At 35.5% G+C, this 24176-nt stretch overlaps 1 protein-coding gene across 2 annotated transcripts in view; it reads left to right on the forward strand.

Annotated features, from left to right (window-relative positions):
- DYM (dymeclin) overlaps nt 1-24176 on the forward strand; it is a 601776-nt gene that overhangs the window by 341760 nt on the left and 235840 nt on the right. Inside the window, exon 14 of one of the 2 annotated variants that reach the window (XM_072605142.1) lies at nt 2774-2938. The exons of the other annotated variant lie outside the window; for it this stretch is intronic. Coding sequence (XP_072461243.1) covers nt 2774-2938 — 165 coding nt within the window. The remainder of the gene's footprint in view (nt 1-2773; nt 2939-24176) is intronic. 2 annotated transcript variants of the gene reach the window in all.

The raw sequence follows: 24176 nt of genomic DNA on the forward strand, positions 1-24176 counted from the left end.
ATAAATATGTAAACATCAGAAGAAACATTCATAATGAATTACATACTATTTTAATCAAAAATATCCATGGTATCATAAAAACATAGACTTGGAGTTGAAAGAAACCTCCGAGGTCATTTTGTCCAATATCTTCATTTCTTAAAATAATAAAAAGTGTAATTAATATTTAATTAAATGAATCAGCCTTTAAACATGCTCATTTGAATTTTTTTTTAAGAAAAACACTTGGAAATATGGAAGTCATTCGCAGAATGTAGCAGATCATGTTTGTGTGTGTGTGTGTTTGTGTATTATGTTTTGATTTGTTATATGATTTCTTCCATTTATTTTAGTTCGACTACGTAGCATGACTATAGTGAAAACATACTCAATAGGAAAGTATATGTAGAACCTATACAGAATTGTATGCTGTCGTGGGGAGGGAGGGGAGTAGTGGGGGGGATAAAATCTTAATTTTATGGCAGTGATTGTAAAACATTAAAAAAATAATAATAATTAAAAGAAAGAAAGAAAAACACTTGGGAGTATTTGGAAGTTTAATAGATACTTGCTTAAATAAAGTTGAAATGTACCAGACTGGGCCATTAAAAAAACACATAACATATTTTAGGTCTTTTTTATTTGAGAAATATTATTTACTAGTTAAGATGTGCTAATGGGCATCTAGGTGGCACAGTGGATAGAGTGCTGGTCCTAGAGTAAGAAAGACCTGCGTTCAAATTTAGCCTCAGACACCCTAGGCAAGTCACTTAACCCTGTTGGCCTCAGTTTCCTCATCTGTAAAAATGAGCTGGAGAAGGGAATGACAAACCATTCCAGGATCTGTGCAAGAAAACCCCAAATGGGGTCATGAAGAGTTAGACATGATTGAAATAACAAGTTGGTCTAGAGATGAAGAAAAATATTACACCAAGATTTCAGGGCAATTTGTTTTCTTATATGAGAAAGTAGGTATTGTAGTGGAAAGAGCACTGGATTTGAGATCAGATGACCTGGATTCAAAACTCAGGACTGCCATTTACTTCAGTGACTTTGACCTTGAGCAAATCACTTAATCTCTGAGCCTTAGTTTCTTCTTCTGCAAAATGGAGTCCAATGAAATGATCTCAGATCCTTTCCATAGCTTAGTCCCTATAACATTTAAAGTTGGTTTTATGGTATGCTGAACTATAAAATACTTTCCTAATGTAAAGTTCCTTTTACCATATCTTAAGAAAGGTAGAAAGCATATAATACATTTTCTGAATATCTTTCTAATCTTTATGATTCTGTTTTTCCAGGTTATTATTTTCATAAAGGAAAGGATTATGGGTCAGTAAGGACTTAAAGTATCTTAGAAAGATTCTCTAGAGAAATCCTAAGGTAGACAGTTCATATAATTAAAAAGCTCATCAAGCTGAACTATAGACATGTTTCAAATAAAAATGTTGTTCAACACTTTACTAGGAATGAACATTAATATATTAACAATTAGAGAGATTTGCTAAAATTTGTTTCTAATACCAGAACTGTACAGAGTTAAGCACAGAGAAATATGTACAAATAATTACATGAGATTGAAAAGTAGTTATAAAAAAGCAAATTATAATATTACTTCAAGTTTTATAATTCAACTTGGAATCAAACTGATTTTTAATGAAGCTGGAGAAGCCATTCTGTCTCTCCTCTGCCTGTTAACTGCCTGGGCCATTTAGAATCTTAATCCCCAGTCCAAAGGAACAATGCAGGAAGCACTTTATTTACATAACCCTGAGAATATTAAGCCAGGAAGGATGCAAGACCAATGAGTTGAACTGCAGCTCAATGTTAAAGAGGTAATTAATGCTGCATAATTTCATCTTGTTTTAAAGAATTTTTAATTGGCCAGTCAGCATTTTAAAATTTTTTTTATCTGTTTCCTCTTTATACTTGTTTAAATGATTGATACGTTTAAATGCATAAATATTGTCCATCTATGGGAATTTGCCTACTTGCAGATTTCAAAACTGTTTGAACTATTATCTCCTTTAAGATAAGCAGATTTTTAAAAATTATGCCCATGTAGAAATGAGTTCTACAGTCTTCTATAATTATCAAAGCAAGTTTCTCAAAGATTGAATGTCTCTAGAGGATCATCTAATATATTCGTTGTTTGTTTATTCTGCTTATCAGCCAGAGAGCACATTTGCATTGCTAACATAACCCAGTTTCAAAATGCAGTTGGTTTTGAATGTCCTGAAATCGTTCTTTTACCAGGAGTTGATCTGAATAAAATAGTATTTCTAATACCTCCTGTGTATTTATGTATGTATGCAGAGAGAGAAAAAGAGAGACAGGCAGTTAGTGCTAAGAACTTTCACCACCATTTCATTTGATCCTTACAATAGCCCCATGTATTAGTCTGGGTGATGTGTATAATCCCTGTTTTATAGACTGTGAAACTGAAGCTGAAATATTTAAGTGCCTTGCTTCCTGAGCCTGGATCAGAACCAAGCTTTTCAGATTTTTTTTCATCTAGTGTCTTTCTTGCCCCAATGGGCCAGTTTCCCCATGTGGAAAACTTACCCTCAGAGAGATAGTGGCTTCAGTAATTTTGCTTAGACGCTCATGTATTTAATAATGGCACCAACTATTTTTCTTGCCATTTAAACTTTATTTCCTCTTTAAAAACTATTTGTTCTCTGTAGCGTCATCCACTGGTGGCACAAAAACTTTCTAGATGTAAAATATTAATTAGTTTCTGAAAGGAAATATCCTCTCTTTCTGTTTTTCTCCCTTCACCCTTGTCTTTCAGTTATACCTGCCGCCACTTGCGGAGATATGTTTGTGTCCTGGACAAACTGTATTTCCCCCACTCTCACTGCTCTACGCTGCAGCATTGCTTCTCGACCCTCAGTGACAATGGAGAAGAACTCCTGTCTTTAACTTGCTCTCACATTCTCAGATCCTATGCTTCCAGGTTATTAACCTCTGCTGTCCATTGACTGCATGCTGCATGCTCTGTGGGATGGATCTTTCTTTGCATGCTTTTTGAGGGAACAGATGATAACTAAATGATTGAAGGGGGAGATTTATACATTAATTCTAACTGATACTTCTCGAATAGTTATGAATAATCATCGGATTTTGTGTCCTTAGAAATGTAGTGCTTCATACCATGCTTCATAGTACAAAGAAAAACTTTTAGTCTCAGCATATTATACACGCATATATGGTGACATATATATATGTATGCACAGATATATTTCCCAGAATTGTTATGCCATGGTACCATTTGGAAGCGCTTTGATTATGCTTATAAGAACGGAAATGTCCCTATCTATCTGCATTTTAAATGGACTTTACAACTAATAGCAATTAGAATATAATTTTGAACTATGTACCTGATCTAGAGAGCATGTCTGCTAGTTAATAGCAAGGCTCCATTCCCTGATGGAAGCTAATTAGGTTGAACAGATTTGAATGAAATGAAAAAAATGGTAGTTTTGGTTTCTTGCATTTCATATTCATTTTATTTTCAAACAGATCACTTATAAAGAGCAGAGACTTGGCTCTATCATGTAAGAATTTAGATTAGGAGGAATGATGGTAGAAAACATGAACAAGTATGAGACAAGCCACCAAACTCAAATACCAGAGAAAATCAATACCTACAGTGTAGTGTTGCATGTGCCAGAAGAGAGCAGCACTAGGGCATTAATGCATTGCCCTCTGTAGATAACATTTTAATGAGCATTTGTTATAAATCAAAAGAGAAATTATACCCACTCTCTGCTGTTAACTATATAGATGATTTAATATAATATCCACCTTGCCAGATGTTTTAGAGACTGGAGGAAAAAATTTCATGTTACACTTAACCAGAACATGGAAATCCTCCAAAATAAAAATATAGCTTTCCAGAAAAAAAAAAAGCATACAGTCACAACAGATCATAGAATAAATCTAAGTAAAAACAACTTAGTGGTCAGGAAAAGACAACTGGGTGACATACAGATGGGCAGTATTTTCAGTTTGTAAGAAAGAAAAGTTATGGTACTCCACAAAGATGTTGATCAGTTTTCTAAAGAGACGAATGCTTACAAGCTATTGAAAAACTAATTAGAGAGAGAAAACTGGCTAATAAGAAATCTACAAACATACCAAACTGTGGAATATGTATTTTTTTTAAAAAACCACGTTGACTTAAGCAAACACATTTTCTTCTAATTGACCTTTTGTGCAGTGACCAAATTTTCAAAGAAGCCAATAAAGGAATGGGGAGTTAAGGTAGACCTGGTGGATGTATATAATAAGAGGAGGGATAAAGAGAAAAACACTGTTTTAAAGGCACGAAACTAGGTACAATAATTAACCTGAGTATATAGCCTCTTCCAGATTGTGCTAACAATTTCAGATTTCTTTGCTAACCAAGCATGACTTTGTGGCAGGGGAGGGAACAGAGGTGCATAAAATTTGAAAGAATCCATGGAAAGTCCGAAGAGGAAAGCAGGGCAGAGACAAGAGTGGAGGAAGGAAGGACAAGCCAGCACCAATGGCCCCCCAGCTGACCTCTGTTTCTTGCCTAAAGTGCTAGGCAGTACTCCCTTGTCCCCTATTTTCTCCCCCATCCCTACACTTTACCCTACTCACTTATCTTCTAGATTTCAGATTTCTTAAACTTTTCCCACTTGTGACCTCTCTGAGCATTACTTAAACTGTGGGTTGCACAGTTTAAGGAGCACTGTACATGACTGCTCATAGAACTTGGGATTGAGGAAGATGTGGCCCTGCATTCCTTGAGATTTCCTATCTTCTGCACTTAGACTATTTTAGTTATCTCTCTTTGGCCTGCTTTGTCTCTTACTAGTCTTCATGGCCCCTTGGATATGGAGGAAGTTTGGGAATGGAGCTGTAGCGGAGTAGAAAACAGGGTAATAAATATAGGAAAACTGGACCAGAAATCAGGAGACCTGTATTTTCATCTCAGCCCTGCCAGTAAACAGATGTGTGAGTTTAGGCAAGTTACTTCTCTGAGGGATCTCAGTTTTCTTATCTATAAAATGAAGGGGATAAACTAAATTTTGTCAGTTTCCTTCTAAAAAATTATGATTCTATAAAGAATTACAGCCCTTGCTATGCTTATATTAGAGAGAATTTATTGGACACCCAGCTGGAATGTAGATGTGCTCTGACTAAAACAAAGGCATTAGTATTCATTTGCAAGTGACTAACATCCTCTATGCACAGTGATACATAGGTGTAATATGGTCTCTGAAATTGTGAAATATTCTAATAATAACTATAAAAAGAAACAAACCCAGTCAAATATCTGAATGCACCAATCACACTCTAAAACCAAAATGTAAAAGCCTTTTGATTATTGTCAAGAGTATTCTGAAAGAAAAAAACCAACAGATAGCAATATCATTTGTTTTTTAAAGAGTAATACGAAATAGAGCTAGTTATTAGGGGGAAATATGCATAATTATTGTTCGCAACACTATACCGAGACCAGCACTCACCATTCCTTAAAGTAGGACTCACAGATTCATCAACTTGAAAGGATTAGAACTTAGAACTGTCGTCTTGTCCTTGTCTTCCAGTCAATGCAATCACTTCCTGAAGATGCAGTCACAGCATCCCTGATGCTCATTCAGCAACTTTTTAAACATCTCCAGTGGCAGAGTAAGCCCACTCCATTAGCTCTCCTTGTGTGATATTTTTAATTGCAGTTCACCCATTGATCGTGATTTTGTTCCCTAGAGCAATACAAAACAAATTTATTCCACATATATGACAACCTTTCAGATATTTGAAGATAGCTATAATATCTCCCCTTAATCTTTCTTTCCAAGGCTAAATGTTTCCAGCTTCTTCATATGAGGTGGCTTCCAACCCCCCTCCAAAACCCTCCCCCCCTCCACTGATATGCCACTATCCTCTCGACATTATCTAGTTTGTCAGTGTCCCATTTAAAATGTGGTATCCAGAATTAAACATTATCTCCCAGATGTGTTGGGGAGACCTGAGAACAGTGGAATTATTGCTTGTAATAAACATATTTGTGCTTCTTTTAAAATGGCCTTAGATTATATTCAGTTTTTCAGCAGCTGAGTAAATACTCTTTGCTCATTTTCAGATACATTGACCAAACTCCCCTATTCCCTATCTCTTTCATATGAACTGGTGCCAGGCCAGGCAACCCGTAGTAAAAGTGTGCTTGTGTTTGGACTTTTTAAAAATTTAAATGCAGTACTTTATATTCGTTTCTGTTAAGGTTTTTGAATATCTGTTTGGGCCCAGCATTTCTCTATTCTGACTGTTATGCATTTTAAAACTGTACACTTTTCAGACCCACGTAATCATGTTCAGCTTTTAGTTTGTTTCTTGCTTTAGATTTGGTTGAGAGTAAGACTGAGTAAGAGGAGCCAGCTCCTGTCAGCTAGAAAGAGCTGATTGTTAAATTTTCAGTATGAGCACTAGCACCTTGGAAATTGGCAAATTTTACAAATCAAGGCTTGATTTATTGATTGTCTAGACTTAATATAATGATAGAGAAAATTTTAATAATTCAAGTTAAACTTAAAAGTGTGCCATACTCTCCAACCAGCTCTTCCAAAAGTTGTGGGTTTCAGAGAGCTCATTTTTAAATATTTACTAGCACACCACTGGGACTGAGAATCTGAATTCATAGAGATAATTTGTAAATAGAATTTGTGCCTTGAGCACATGTTTAATAAGACTGAGATAGCTTCAAGGGTACAGCAAAAAAGTTTGTAACTTCGTCGATTAGAAATCACTTTGGAGTTTCTGGTTATTAGAGAGCTCAGTATCTTTTGATTGGTTCATTGTTGCTGATTTTTTCTAGCTCAGTATAAAAAGGGTTTTCTATCTAAACCTTATTTATTTGATTTGGTCACAATAATCATTCCTTCAGCTTTTTTTTTTTTTTTAAAGTTACCTTCTCCTTTCTATTCTACCCTAACCTCATCACCATTTCCATCCAATACACAAATTTGTGCACTGATGCCATTAGTTTTGGAATATTGCAATAGGATTATATAGTTATTGAACAAATATTCACCATAACCCTTTGGCAAGCCTTGAAAATAACTAACTATGCTGCAAGTTGGGAAGCCTTGGCATAGATGATCCAATCATCACACATCTATTGAGTGCCTGTGATATGCAAGAAGGAACCTTAGTAGAGTTAAAAGATCTTTGTATTTAAAGGCAGATAACTTGAGGTTGAGTCCTGACCTTACCACTTACTTGCCATGTGCCTCTGTGCAATTAATGTCACTACCTTTAATCTCAGTTTAGTGATAATTCCATTACCTTTTTCAGATTTGTTATAAGGAAAGTACATAGTAAGTGTTATAATGCTATATGATTCTGACTTTTTTAGACTACATCATTTTAAAAATCTTTCTGTCTCCAGTTCCTTGCACATGCCTGCCACATGCTTAATGAATATTTGCCATTAAATGAATGAGTAGCATTGTTCTAGATGCTATTGGAGGTACTAAAAAGCATCATGAGTGAAACATACCCTTAAAAACTAATAAAATGGGCATAGAGATAAGATAAATAGACTTGAAATGATAATGTGTTATACAGACAGTAGGAGCTAGAGAAAATTACTTCAGTTTAGAATGTCAGGGAAGAGTTCATAGAGGTGAGATTTGATTAAAGAATTTTGTAGGCTATCTGCTTCTCAGGAGGCATTGGCGTTTTTGGACTCTTGCCTCTACTAGATTCACTCTTAATCTGGGCAGACAGGAAAGACAGGGACAGAGTCACCATAAGGGATTAAATAAACAGGCTTACTTTATTCTAGTCTAGTCTTCGCAGTGAGTTCCTGATAATGGGATCACCAACTCCTACAGGATGCCCCTAATCACCCTTCTTGCAGGGGCCAACAAGAAGGAGCAGCTACTCCATGTCTCATTGGGGTCAGTTGAGACAAGCACAGCATTCCAGCTTATGCATTCCCCCAAATCCCCTTAAGCCTCACTGGGGACCAGTTGAGGCACACACAACATTACACTGTCATATTCCCCTATGGGTTCCCCACTCATTGACCAGTGCCCACTTGGTTTATAGGACAACAGACAAAAAAGGCATATTGCCAGCAATAGCCCCACAGGTTAACTTTAGCAATATCATCACTCAGCACAAATGTAGTAAAAATCACATCGTGTCACCCCCTATCTCACTGCACAACTCTGGTGGAGATCTTTACAAGTTATGAGCCTAGGAAATATTATCTAGGATTCTGGAAACTACAGTCTAAAAAGAATAACAAAATCTTCCTTACTTACACTATTTAAGGTAGGAGGGTCTCCTAGGTGAAGGTCTTACGCATCAGATGAATAGAGATAGGAAAGAACAAATTTTGGTCTTGGGACAGTAAGAAAGTTGTTTTGGCCAAGTGCATGGGTGAGGCTGTTGAAAGTCTGTTAAGGCCAGTTTGTAGACGGCCTGGATCGCCAAGCTAGGGAGTTTGTACTTCTTTCTTTTGGCAATTTTGAATCATTTAATATTTATGGAGGCTAGTGACGTGATATAGAAAAAGAAATGGATGCATATGACATGTTGAGAGACTAGACAGTAATTGGGAGCTAGGTGTGAAGGCCAAAGGAGAGTAAGCAGTAAAAGATGACGTAAGTGAGGAAGCTTCCTGGTGCCATTAACAGAAATTGGGAAATGTGAAGTTAATTGCACTAATGTCCATTAAGAACCTTCACAATTCTAAGAGTTTGTGCGACTCTGCTTTGGGGGATAAAATGAGTTTGTTTTTGATATGTTCAGTTTTCAGTGACCATGGAATATACATTAATCATTTGATTTCACAAAACAGGAACTCAGAAGGGTGATCTGATTAGTAGGATCATAGATCCAGAACTGGAAAGGAGATTAGAGATTGTCTAGTCACACCCCCCTTATTTTACAGACAAGAAACCAGAGGTTTGCACCCTGTCTCATTGAGTCTTCGTTGTTCTTTTGATTTCAGATCATCTTCAGTCTAATTATATAATCTCTCTGAGTCTCTTTTTCCTCCACTGATGACCTCAGTCCCTTTCCAGCTCTAAATCTATGATCAGGAAACTTGGTATCTGATTTAAAAGTTTATTCTGTATTGAGGAAACAAAAGCAACATGCTGTATGCTGTTAGAATAATTGCTTATAGAATTGTGCTTGTATATCTTTAAGGTTTTGTTTATATTCTATTCATGAAGTATTTATTAAGTGACTCCATATTTAGGATTAGACTAGGAATAGGTTCTCTAGCATAATAGTACCTTTGCATTCTTACCAATAAATAATAAATATATAAAATGCTTTGCAATGTGTTTGCATAAAAGATTTAATTTGCTCCCATTATAATATTTTAAATAATTATCGAATCATTGAAAAAAATTATTCTAGGGCAGCTAGGTGGCACAGTGCACCGGCCCTGGAGTCAGGAGGACCTGAGTTCAAATCCAGCCTCAGTCACTTGACACTTATTAGCTGTGTGACCTTGGGCAAGTCACTTTAACAGTAATTGCCTTGCCTTCCCCCTCCAAAACAAATTATTCTAAAATAAAGGCAACATGATTTCCTAATAACTAGGTTTCATGTGTTCAAAAAGTGTAAGTGGAAAACAATGCAATTTTGATGACTCATAGTAAAATGGAATATATCAAACTACCTTTTAGATAATATTTTGAAGAAAATGGTCATCCTTGTTGCCAAGAAACTACCTATTAAGTAAACTGTAATTATTTCAAAACAGAATATTCTCAACTGTGTTTAAAAAAGTCAAAATGCCACACTTATTCATGTTTGTTCAATGGATGAAAAAGCTTTTGAAATATGTTCTTTGCTCCTCAGCCCAGGAAGGCTCTATTAAAATGAAAGGAAAGAAGACAAAAAAAGGTACAAAATTCAGAAAAGGTTTAATATTCTGTTTTTACTTCTGAACATTTTGTTTTTCTTTCTTTCATTTCTTAAGAGCCAACTAACTGAAACACTGTCCTTTGGCAAGAAGAGACAGAAAGAGGGGCTGGACCTGTGGTACTTGATGTAGGGCACTCCTGGGTGAGGAAATTCCCTCTGCCAAGACAGAGCAGCCCTCCACTGCAGTTCAGACTGCAAGTTGCCTAGAACTCTGAGAGGTTAAGTGCACAAGGTGTCATGTCAGAGGCAGGCCTTGAATGCAGGCTTTCATGGTAATGGAGCTAGCTCACTAGCCGCTGCACAATGAAGATAAATAAGAGTGCCTACTATCAACAAATGTTATTTTCACATTTTAAAATTATAGCAATTCAAAAATGTGTGTGTGTCTTTTAAATAACACAGTGCCTGCCCTTAAGGATCTTGCATTCTCCTGAGTTTGGAGAGTAGGAATGTGGGTATATATAGATACAGATATTCCTATCACAATCACAATTAGATACAATCCAAGGTAAGGTGAAATGGGCAACAAAGGAGGAATCCAAACAAAATTATCTGGGAGAATTTCAGAAAGAAGGGCATGCTTTCATCTGAAGGGTCATCAGGAAAAAAGTCTTCATTGAGGAGGTATCATCTGAGTTTAGTAAGCCTCAAATGAAGTGACAGAATAGATATGAGAGGGATGGCATTCTAGACACGGAGAAGGTTTATATGATGGCTTGAAGAGCAGTGATAGTACATAGGGTAACAGCTAATAATCCAGTTTGACAAGAATGTTAATGTTTGTAGAAATAAGGCTGGCAAAGGGAAATAGGAACCAAAATACAGAAGTTCTTAAATGCCAGACCTTATAACAAGTGTTCTTAAATTGTTTTGTGAAATTAACTCCCTTGGCAGCCTGAGGAATTCTATAGATCCTTCTTAAAATAATATAAATGTATAAAATAAAATACATAGCATTACAGAGGAAACTAATTGTATTGAAATACAGTTGTGGGCAGCCAGGCGGCACAATGGATAAGGAAGTAAGTAAAATCTAGAGTAACAAAGATCTGAGTTCAAATATGCTCTCAGATACTTACTAGCTATGTGACCCTGGGCAAGTCACTTAACCCTGTTGGTCTCAGTTTCTTCATCTATAAATGAACTGGAGAAGGAAATGGCAAACTACTCTTGTGTCTTTGTCAAGAAAACAACATAAAAAGAATCACAAAGAGTTGGACACAACTGAACAAGTTACCAAAAAAAATTTTTTAAGTTAATAGACTCTAGGTTAAGGATCCTGCTATATAAGGAAATTATGTCTTAGAAACAATGGGGAGTTAGTGACAGAGGGTGTTTGAACAGAGGAGTAACAATCTTTGCCACAAAAAATGTTATTGTCAGGTATGTAAATGGATGGATTGACAAAGGAAAGGACTAAGAGAAAGCCTACCAGTTAGAAAGCTGCAGACAGTAGTTCAGAGCGGTTGTGAAGGTCTAGGGTAGTAGCAGTCTAAGTAGAGAGGAGGAGATGCTGATGACAGGTATTATAGTGGTGAAATGAGGAAGTTGGGATTGATGACCTCTGAGGTCCCTTCCATCTGGAAACCTATGAAAATTTAGCAAACAATTAGAGAGAAAAGGAACAGGAAGAGTCAAAGATAATTCTGAGGTTCCAAACCATTTAGGAAGTTGGGAGAAGGAATATGTTTAGAAAGGAAGATTTAGGATTTCAGTTTTGTATGTGTTGAATTTGAGGTTCCTGATATATCACAGGTAGCTCTAAATCTAAGACAAGGGTTTAGTGGAGAGATTGGGATGGGGGGAGGTGGGGAGGTGGGGACCGGATCGGGGAAGGGTGAACACACTACTTGTGCTTATTCACAACCTAATATCTCAAAAGAAAGTATCTTATGTTTTCATTTAAGTGTATAATGGTTCTTTTAATGTCTCATCATTATTACTGTTATGCAATAAGCACTAAATTGTATAATGTGGATATTGTAAAAATGTATAGAAGCATTCACTTGGAGCATGCACTCCTGTAATTGCAGTGTCACATTACCATTAGTCATTCTCTTCTTCTCCAATTACTATTCTCCAAAATTATTTGACCTTTATAAGGGGCTGCACTAAGTGTGCCAGTACAGTATAATAATTGTCATATTTTTCACTATTGTGCTATTGAAATAACATAGTAAGCCCTTGGCTTTACATCTTATATCAGTCATGTGATGCCCTCTTTTAATTAAGAAACACAAAGTGGTGCATTATTAAGAAAAAAACTGAAAAAAATTAAATGATAATGAGTGTACTTAATAGGAAACCAGTACAAAAGTCTATCAGAATATCCTATATACCTAGTATGGTGTTATCCTGTCCATAATGTCTTACTGTATTCTCATTATAACCAAACCCTCTGCTTTCCAAAACCAAACACTGTTCTTCATTCACCTCAATCCCTTGATCCCTCAGTTCTCTTCCAGGCCATTGCCCCTGCACTGGTCACACACTAATGTTTTCCCTATCTTGACCTCTTGTTAAAACCATTTCAGCTCTACATTGTTCCCTTCTCTGGGGTCTTTTGTCTCACCGTTTCACTAATTGTATCTTGCTAAGCTCCTGATTACTCCATTGCCTTTGCAATACACATCCTGCTAAATGAAGATGGAGAAAATCATGAAACCCTGCTGAGAGAGTCCACCACAAATTTGTTACAAAATCTAAACTGGGCCCTCACTGCTACAAGGAATCCTTTTACACTTCCCTAATTAACTCACTACACCACTCACTGTAGTGGCTGTTTTAAATGTTTTCATCCCTCCTCACACCTTCTCATGGCTCCCTCTTCCCCCACCCTCTCAACTAATAACTTTGCCCCATATTTTAACTGAAAAAAAATTGAGGCCATTCCCTGAGAGCTCCCGTTTCTAACTTCTTCCTTATCTCACATCACCCATATATCTGCTGCCATTATCTCCTTTATCCCATCTCATATGAAGTGGTCCTCCTTGCAAACTCTAATACCTGCATAAGCAATCCCATTATAGCCCATCTCTTTCAACAGATTGCCTCTTCCATCATTCCTACTCTGTCACTTATCTTCCATCTTTCTCTGTCTCTTGGTTCCTTCCCTATTTCCTGTAAACATGCCTATATCTCCCCTATCCTCAGAAAGTCCTCATTTGATCTTTCCATCCCTGCTCACTACCTTCTGCCCTTTGTGGCTGCTCTCCTTGAGAAGTCCATATACAGTTAAACGCTTCTACTTTCTCTTCTCTCACTCTCTTCTTGACTCTCTGCAGTCCAGTTTCTGATCTCATATCAGATGTGTCTCTTTTCTTCATCTAGAAGATTGGGTAAATAATACTTTCATTCATTATCTCACAGGATTGTTGTGAGGAAATACTTTATAAACTTTCAAGCATTGTTTAAATGTTGATAGTTAACACTGAAGGTAGAGACTATAATATTGCGTGTCCAGGACCCTTCTTTGTTAGGCTCCTTGTAAAAGTATTAATGTTATAATTATAAAAAATAGGAAGAGAAATAGCAATCTGGATTGTCATTCCCGAGTTAACTATATAGGCAAAGCCATAAATTTACTTACTGTTTGAAATTAAGAGACTTTGAGTAGCCCATTTTCAGTTTTTAAAGGGCTGAGACTTTGAGAGGTTCATTTGCATATTGGTAGATACAATGGACTTATTCCTGGGTGTAGGTATGTTAAAACTGGGAACATAACCTTACGTTTATTTTTGGCAGAGAGAGAACTCGGTTCCTTGAATGGTGGGCAACAAAGAAACAATCGGTATTCATTCCCAGCAAAGTTGTCTATTCTCTTTTCCTTCTTCATTTGTGCTTCCTTCTTAACCTGCACTGTGCTGCAGTTGTAGGACTTTTTGCCTCACGTATACGTTTTACTAATTATTTAGTTGCCAGGAATATACTGAGATTGTAACAGTCACACCCTGCCCCTGGAACAAAGGGAGTTGAATCAAAGGTATAAAACTTGAAAGAAAAATATCTTTGAATATTATTTACACATTTCAGTTCTTTACAGATTACCTTCCTCTCATACACAGGGAAAACTAGCATAAAACTGAACTGCCAAAAAAAGAGAGAAGTGTTAGGAGCTCTAGAGTTCAGTGAGCTTTGTTCCTGATTGTTTGGAGAGTCACTTCTCCTGAGTAAACAGAGACCCAGTACTCAGCCGTTGGCTTCATTACATTTCTTCTTCACCAACCCCATTCCAATGCTAGTTAAAGAAAATCATAGGACGAAGAGGGAGGTTGGCAGAGAAAAAAAATCAAACAACTACAGGATTAGAACACAGAAGAATCAGGGATCTTTTTATCCAGCTCCCTCATTTCACAGATGATGAAGGGAAGAAAGTCTGAGTGACTTAACCAAGTTTCATACGTAGTAAAAAGCAAAATGAGGAGTTGAAGCTAGTTTCCTCAACTGTAATAACAGCACCTATCTCTCTATGTTGTTGTGAGGATCAATTAAGATGAGAAGTGATGATGATGAATGGATAATATCAAATAACAAAATTAAAAATGAGATAATAATGCTTAACAAAGTGCCTGATACATAGTAAACACTATATAAATGTTAGCTGTTAGCTTTAATCTTATTATTATAAAATTATTAAAATTATTAAATCATTATTAAATTAAAATTATTAAAATATAATTATTATTATAAAATCTTATTAATTATTCTGACTCCAGACCCTCAGCTTTTTCACTATATCACTTTTTCAATTAATCACAATGAAAATAAATATAATTCTTACTTTGGCAATTATATCAAGCTCTCTTTAAGGAAGAGGGGCTATGGAGGTTATAAATGAAGTTCAATAAAACAAAAAGGCAGAATGAAAAGAAAGCTGCTTGAAAAATGACTTAAAATATTTATATATATCTATTCTTAGCAGATTTTTCCTCAGATCATTTAGAAAGTCTAATACATATCTGTTCATCTTCTCCATAGAACCTAGGTTAACATTTTAGATAAATATGCTTAGGATATGAGAAAATGTTTTTTACTCCTTCATTACAGTAGATTAGTTCATTTTATACAACATATGGCTATATATATGTAACAATATGTTTAATGCTTGCAAGAAAATGCTGTTTCAACCTAATTCTAAAAAAGAATGTTTTGATAAATTTTCTTGAACAATTCTCTTTAAAATTGGTGAGAAGCCCTTATGCTACATTCCTAAATATCAGTAATACATGCATATTTAAAACCATGGTAATAATTTTCCACTCATTTGATATTATATTTATAATTCTGTTGTGGGTATGTGACTTATTGATTTCAGGACTATTTCTGAGGCATAAAATGAAATGTATCATCCCACTTAAACCATTATGGTTTCCCTATGAATTACATATTCCCTGGGTGATCTAGCCATCAAGTTTCTTTTTTCACCAAAAAAAATTCCCCCTGCTTTGCTCAGCCTTAATAATTTGCTTTTTGTTGGGCATAGTATAAGCTAAAATAGGATAGTTAGATAGACAGTAGATTGATATAGAAATAAAGTAAAGGTAAAAATAAAGTCATTCTGAATTGATATGAAAGCATTTTTCATAGATCTTATAACTTCACTAGTTCACAGAAATTATAGCCATAAATTGGTGTTATATTTGTTTAGAGGAGCAATAAAATCTTATTTGATAGTTCCTTTGCTTGTTTTTAGATATTTTCAATTCAGTAAGAATTAATAAGATTAAAGCTAATAGCTAACATTTATATAGTGTTTACTATGTATCAGGCACTTTGTTAAGCATTATTAACTCATTTTTAATTTTATTATTTAATATTATCTATTTATCATCATCACTTATTATCTTAATTGATCCTCACAACAACATAGAGAGATAGGTACTGTTATTACAGTTGAGGAAACTAAGACATAAAGAGGTTAAGTGATTTGCCCAAGATCACATAGCTAGTGAGTATCTGAGGCTATATTTGAACTCAGGTCTTCCTGATTCCAGGTCCAGTACTTTATCCACTGTACCATCTACATGCTCCAAACTAAACTGTATGTAGAACTTTATTTGGTGAATCCTTATTCTGTGCTATCCTGGACGAGCAGTAGATAGTCAGTTTAATCCTGTCATATTCTTTTTTTTAAATCTTTTTGTACTTTTAAAATAACAGTCAAACACAAAGCAACAAGTTGCAGATCTAATTTCTTGGTCAGTAACACTTTATTTAAGTAGGATTATTAACCTAGAGTTTCCTCACTTCCACAGTTATTATCTCAGGCCAGGGTAAGGGAACCCTTAGAGAGAACATACCTCCTACACTCCCATTGGTTTCAATCTTAGTTATTTTTAGAAATATAGTCCTTTTTAATAATGACCACAGACAGATTCAGCATGCTTTTATGTAGAAAATTTATGAGAAATCACAAGTATTTCTTTCTAAAATGAATTTTGATAAGAATTATAAGAAGATAGAAGTTTTGAAAATAGTAAGGTAATATAAAGAAATAACTTCAACTACTGCTTTATCTTTTAGCTCACAGAATATCTAAACCATAATTCCAACTGTTCTAAATTTCCCCCTCCCCTACTCCCCTTCAAATCATAGCTACAATACCAAATCTTTATAAATTCTGAAGAAATCTGCCTAACTGATGTGTTACCCTGCTTGCTATGGATATCTTGACTTTGCGGTCTTGATGAACCTTCTACAGCCTTTCTCGTTATTTTGAAGACTTCTGAGAGGTACTTTTTGAATATAGCTCTTTTGAAACATGCCTATATTTCCCAACTCAGAATATACTAGTGAAATATCCACCTTAGGAGCTCCAAAGTGCTCCACAGCATTCAGTATCAGAATTATAGGTGAAAAGTAGCTGAACAAACATGAACCGACCCTGTTATTGAAAATTCACTTTATACTAACCCTTTTCCAAAAAACATCGTATTACCTAATAACAGACCATTCTGGTTTATTATATCATGTACTATTTGAAAGTTTAAGCAGTATTTGTGTAGAGTAGTGCATTTATTTATCAGAAAATCAGGAAACTCTGCAGTTACTGTAGACAGCCAGAAAGAAACCAAAAACAAAACAAAAACGCCAAAAGATAAACAGTATCATGCTTTTAGCCTGCTATGGAAATCCACACAGAGAGCACACAAGATCATGTTATACTATTTATCTTTGAAAAGGAAACAGAATAAAATTAAAATCTATAAACAAAACAAAAAGATATTACCAAACAAATTGTTATTTTAATCTATGAGCAGAGTTTCACCAGATTGTTGGCACATAGATGTAAAGACCAAAGAACTGATACAATCTAATGAAAGAAGAACATGAAATCTGAATTCTAGCCAAATGGTAATAAGCCCTATATTCCAAATGGGCCATAGGTTATGTTAGTAAGAAAAGGTCCCAGATTATTTTTATGTCTGCACACCAGGGTTCCCAGAGGTGAGCAAAATAAATAACAAAAGTAAAAATTTCCCAAGAAATTCAGACTGCCATCATGGAGAATTTTTGGTGGGCAGAGAAGAATTCTTTTAAGTTGGATTTAGCCATTCCCCTGAGGCTGCCATTTGCAAGGAATTGTGTACACATATATCAGACATGCAGGCTTGCATAACTGCTTATTATAGAAATATTCTTGGTTTCCAAATGTCTAGCAGACTTGCACATGCAGGGATTTTCTGTATATGGGAGAATGTCTTCCCACTCACTCTCCATGCTTTGCCTTGTAAGCATGCAGGCTCTTACACAATGATTTGATTTCTATAGCTTAAAGATTGAATGCTGTAAACTAAATCATAAGCCAGTGTTCCATTTTCTAGTGCTGAGCCACTAAATTATCATTAAGGTAAATCTGATGTATGTTAGCATTCACCTTTGACTGCAGAATCAAAGTTGTTCTTCTGCTGTAAACCAAAGAGATTGCAAAATCATTTATTATATTCACTTGACCAAAAAATGATATATAGGGCTAGAGAGAAATTAAATGGTTGACTAGGGTGACATGGCAAACAAGCAAGAACCCTTGTCTATGAAGTCCAGAGTTTGATCAAGGCTTTGGATTTTTGAATGTTATAAAATATCTCTTGAAATAAACTGTATGGGACTTTATTCTTTAAAGGCGTTTTTATTCTACTAAAAAACTAAAACTTCATAATGATAGACTATTCTTCTTAAAATTTCAATCTGACAGATAGTTGCAAAAATGATGGACTTGGAGTCAGAATTCCAGGTTCAAATCTGCCTCTGACACTACCTGTATGACTGAAGAATTCTATACTCCCTTAACTTCAGTTTCTCTGACCATAAAGTAGATATAAATCGTACCTGTTGTAGTCAGAGATGTTGTAAGTATTAAGTAATGTATGTAAAGTTCTTTCTAAACTTAAAGTTGCTATGTAGATGTCAGCTGGTGTTAGTTTTTTAGGTTAAAAAATCATTTTCCCCTTTCATGCTTCATATTTTCTGGATGGGTAAAAGTAAATTTGCCAGAGGGTTGGTTTGGCTGTGCTTTTGTTGTTTGTTTGTTTAAATCCAGTCACGAATCCTCAATCGTGCAATTTTTAAATCCCTGTATTGCAAGCCTGAGCTGATGGTACCATTTAAGAGTTACTGGCTTTCAATCTCAATATTGATCTTAAACTATAAGCTACCTACCAAGATGTCCCATGCCAGCTTACATGGCTAAACTAACCAAATTAGATACCTGTAAAGTCAGTTCATTAAAAATTAATTTTAAAAATGTACTATGAACTTCAAATACATTTTATGGAAGTTATTTTTAAAGTCTTCTTATTAGAGGACAAATATGAAAAAGTTTTCTTTGCAAAATCTTTTGATGATAAGATTTTATTTATCTTCACAATCATGTCACATCTTTGAGCCCTGTAGAAGTCTAGTATTATATTGACTTGTAATCATTAATTTCTCATTTGTATTAGTACCTAAACTCGGGTATTTTTGAAGTAATTTTGTTCCTCAACCACTTAAATGAGCACCATTCAGTACTGGTGGCATTAGCAGAAAAGATAAACAGTTGGAAGAGACCTAACACCGTACACCTCTTCCCTGAACAAAAATTACTCTAGTCTAAATTTGATACTTTTCCATTCAGTCTATCTTTCACTATAAATGCCTATAATTTTTGCAACTTCTCCATGGAAATTGCTAGTCCTTAGAAAAGTGTTTATTGATGTTACAGCTGAAATCTTTGAATAGCTTTAAATTTGGGGTAGAGGATCTGACCACCTTATGTTGCAGCCACATTTCTTTTCCTGGAGTAATTAGTTAAGTATAGACTGCTTCCACCTATGCTTTTTTGTATCCAGATTTTTCATGAAATCTTAAGGAAACCAGTGGGCTACTATTTTACTTATCATTGTGTAGGAAGAAGTGGAAGAGACAAAAAAAATTAGCTACCCATAACATGTAACGATGACTAGCAATCTTGTTAGGTTTCTTACCTTTCCTCAGTTCTAGTGATTAGCAATTATGCCTTCCTTCTGAAGTTTTTTTTTAAAAAAAACCTTCTGAGGTATCGTTTTAGCTAGAAATGTTGTTCTTTTCCAAGATATTTAATTTTATATAAATAAAATAATTTTAAAAGATGTTTCAGTCACTTCTAATGCCTTCTTGTCCTGTCCTACATGTGACTTTTCCTGTTTGAATTCCTTTTCAAGTAGCATTTACTATAAGCCAACAGATATTTGGCAGTATCTATTATTTTTACCTAAGGGAGATTTTTATATGTAATTCCTATTTTTTTCCCTCCTAAGCTATTGTACACAACCTGGCACTTTGAATCTGGATAGAAGGATAAAGTTTTCTTTGTCTGGTGGAGGCAGATTCATTTTTTAGTTAAGAAAAAAAACATTGCAAAAGTCTCAGGACTTTCCCTAGTTCTAAATGTCCAGATTATCTTATAAATGGGTCAAGATAACCACTTAAAATACTGACAGTTGAAAATCTTTATGGTCATATACAATCTAACAAAAGAAAAATTGATTAAACCATAAAGCAATGAGCAAAAAACTTACATCATCTTTTATATACTAATTTAATGTTTGCCACTTTATAATGAACAAAATATAATTTTGTAATTTTTAACAATGTGGTCAGTTATAGCATTAGAGTTCTATTGTGAAGTCTCAGATTACTAGATTATGATCTCCTCAAGGGCAAGGACTTCCGATTGCCTTTCATTATATCCTCTGCTCTTAAGTATAGTTCCTTGCACATAGTAGGCACTTAATGCTTATTAACTGACTGATTGAAACATAGTCAGTATGGGTAAGATATATTTTAGTGGATAATACTGTAAAAATTATCTGAAGTAGGAATCATAACCTAGTCTTTCACAGACAATACTAGAATCAACAAACTTTTGATCTAATGGGTTCTCAGACAAGAAATCATGTCACTTCCCATTATTTCTTAAGCAGCCCTTTCCAAGAACACAGATACCACCTTGGCATTTTGAGTCAACTACAAATGATATCTAGACTACCAGACTTTGCATAATAGATGACGGATAATTGCCTAAGTTTTTGGTGTTTGCCCTTATCAGGGATGTTTCCCATTTGTCTTTCTCCAACCTTCATTTTGCCAGTACATGTCAAAATAATACCTTGAAAATACATTGTGCCTTTATATGCTAACAATTTGTTGTTCCACTAAAAATGACCAGTTTGAACTGGAGTTATCTCACATTTGGCATAGATAAATGAAGAGGCATTGTCTTTTGTGTAAAGTTATAGTCAGCACATAAGTAAAAGAGGTCAGTAAATATAAAATATATAGAAAGTGATTTCCTGGAAATGTGAAATAGCACACCTCAATTGGGGCCAGGGGCGGGAGAAGGGGAAAAGGGGGAGAGTGAATTAAGAAAGATACTTGAGCTGAGCCTCAAAAAGAACTGAGGATCCCAAAGGATGGAGGTCAGGAAAGAATGTATTCCAAACAGAGACATGATGGGCAAAAAAACAAAAACAGGCTATGGAATGTCAAGAGTCTATGGAACAGCAAGGAGACCAATATTGCCTAGTTTGGAACCAGATTTCAAAGGGTTTTACCTGTCAAATGGAAGAGTTTGTATTTTATCCTAAAGGCAAAAGGAGGTCACTAAAGATTTTTCTGAGCAGGAGTAAGACCTGTGCCTTAGATGACCAGTGCTTTTCTGTGTGGTGTACTCCAGTGATGCTGGCCTCCTGGCTGTTTGACAAACAAAACACTCATCTCTCAGGTCTGGGCTTATTTAGTGGCTGCTTTCCCCTACACCCCGACTCCTACGTCCTGGGCCTCAGATGCTCTCCCTCCTCATTGCTTCTCTGGCTTCAAGTTCATACTAAAATCTCACTGTCTTCCCAATCCCTCTTTATTCCCTGGCTCCCCTCTGCTACTTATTTCCTATGTATCCTGTATTTCACGTATTTTTGCATATTTGTTTGCTTGTCATCACCCTCACTAGATTTTGAGCTCCTTGAGGGCAAAGACTGTTTTTTGTATCCTCAGTGCTTAGCACAGTGCCTGGCACATAGTCAGCACTCAATAAATACTTATTTACTGATTGACTGGTATGGGATTGAAGAGAGAAGCAGTGAGGCTTCTAGGGAAGAGCTGGATATGACCACAGTTGAAATTTGGGGGAAAATGAGGTACTTGTAAGTCACTAAACAGTTCACAAAAGGAGGTTTATTTAACCCTAATATAACAAGGATATAGTGGCACTTTCCTTTTGTAGGTTACTCCCTCCCAACCCCACTCCTGTCTCAGTACAAAAACACATCTGGTCAGCACAGCAGAGTGTGATTTACTGTAATGTCTTCAAATACCCACCAAGTCAGGGGAACCTAACTTCATGTGGGTGGGACTTTTTGTACCTTTAGGTAACCAAGAAATTGTGTCAAGAGAAGCCTGGTCCAATCAGATCCTAAGAAGAGTTCTGTTGCCTATTAGTGAAAGACTGATCCCCCTGGCTGAGGAGAGAAGGAACTCTGGTTCTGTAGCAGAGACCGATTACAGGACTATTTACAGTTCTTCAGACATGATGTAATGAAAGCATGAGTGGAGAAAAGGCAACTGATATGGGAAATATAGTGGAGATAGAATATTGAGAGTTGGAAGGTGCCTCACACATACCAAGAAAGCACTTTTTTAGATGCACAGAAGACAATGGAAGAAATTCAGAAGTAGTGGCAGATAGGAGAGCTTTGAAAATGCTATGTTAATATGTCTTTTGGTTTGACGTGTCCTCTTTTCTGCTCTACTTTTACATGGAAATGTTATCTTTTTGGTATTCCTTAAATTTAAAATTTAAAAAATTATAACTTAAAATTAAATGACTAAAAACACAAAATCCAGAGAATGTAATTATCTTCCTGAAATTTTTGAAATTTTCTGAATTTTCTACAGAATTTTAGCCCATGGGTTCTACTTAACACCCCACCCCCACCCCAAGCCTTTTAAAATTTGATTGAGCTTCTTCATTATTCTCAGTTGAGTCTCCCCTCTGATAGGAAGACTAGAGGGCAGAGCAAAAAACTCCTCTCAAAACCTGCCTTTGTAAAGAGCTCAGAGTTTCCATCTCTTCATTTTCTACCAGCTGCTCTGCTTAGTTTGAACTCCAGGAACATTATGGCCCTGAACTGGATACCTTCTGGTTGCCTCCCCCCACTTTTCAGTTTCCTTTTATGTATTGTCTTCCTTCATTTGATTGTAAGCTCCGTGAAGGAAGCAACTGTCTTTCTTTTTTCTTATTTGTATCTTTTTTGGGTGTTTTTTTTCTTAGTTATATCTTTTCTCCCCTTTTCTTATTTGTATCTCTTAACACAATGCCTGGCATATAATAGGCAATTAATAAATACTTCTTGATTATTGCCTGTTGGATAATTGAAGTCCTCCATCACTACAGTATCATAACTCTCTTTTAAACTTGGAATCTAATTCCAAAACAGGATTTTTTCCTCTTTCCGACCAGATGTTGTTTGTCAGTAGTCTGACTCTTCATGACCCCACTTGGAGTTTTCTTGGCAAAGATACTGGAGTGGTTTGCCATTTCCTTCTCCAGTTCATTTTACAGATGAGGAAACTGAGGCAAACAAGATTAAGTGACTTGTACAGGGTCACACTATTAGTAAGTGTCTGAGGTCAGATTTGAACTCAGGAAAAGGAGTCTTTTTGACTTTGACATTCTATGTATTGTACCAACTTCTGTCCAGACAGTCATTAGTATAGTCTTATGACAAAATCACTTCTGTTTCTCCTTCCATTGATCTTCAATCAAAGGCTTTCAAAATGCTTTTTTCATATACAAATATGTGTGTATATTATTCTGAACTTAAATACTCCCAAAAATGTGAATTGGATGTAAGCCCAACATAAATTTTCAAAATCAAATAAGAGTGGTAGAGGAAAATTGAGTAAAGAAGTGAGAGCAAAGGAAGAAAATTATTAAAAAGACAATTAAAAAGGTTTGTAAAAGAATCACCAAAAATATTGAAAAAAATAGCTTGTAAAAAAAAAAAAAGCAGAATTGGCCAAATGGAAAAAAGACATACAAAAGCTCACTAACAAGAATAATTTCTTAAAAATCAGAATCAGGCAGTTGGAAGGGGAATGACTCCACAAGACATCAAGAAACAATAAGACAAAATGAAAAGAATGAAAAAATGGAAGAAAATGTGAAATATTTCCTTGGAAAAACAGCTGACCTGGGAAATAGATTGAGGAGAGATAATTTAAGAATTACTAAACTACCTGAAAGCCATGATCAAAAAAGAAGTGTCATATTTCAATAAATTATAGTGGAAAACTAGTATCCTAGAACCAGAGGGTAAAATAGAAATCAAAAGAATACATCTTTTCCCTTCATTCTCTTTTTCCTCCCTTAAAACCCACAGCACAGAACATCCAGCCCCAGGTCCTTTGTTTTTCTTATTAAACTCCCTCAATACCTTTTAAAGAATTAAGGTTTCTGAAGACACTTGTTTCTTCTCCCTCTTTAGAATGTTAGTACTGTATTGTTGAACATTTCTTCCAGTTGCTTTAAATTTAACTTTCTAGATTTCTCTTGAACTTCTGGGTTTGCTTTTCTGAGTTTCTACTCAACTCTGGTCTTTTCTTCAGAAATCAGCCAATCAGTAAACATTTATTAAGTGCCTGCTATGTACTAAGCACTCTACTAAACCCTGGGAACACAAATACAAGCAAAAAGACCACCCCTGCCCTTAGAGATTGCATTCCAGTGGGAAAGATGTGTCATTAAAGGAAGC

The sequence above is a fragment of the Notamacropus eugenii genome, chromosome 4 (assembly GCF_028372415.1).
Source record: "Notamacropus eugenii isolate mMacEug1 chromosome 4, mMacEug1.pri_v2, whole genome shotgun sequence".
Classification (NCBI taxonomy): domain Eukaryota; kingdom Metazoa; phylum Chordata; class Mammalia; order Diprotodontia; family Macropodidae; genus Notamacropus; species Notamacropus eugenii.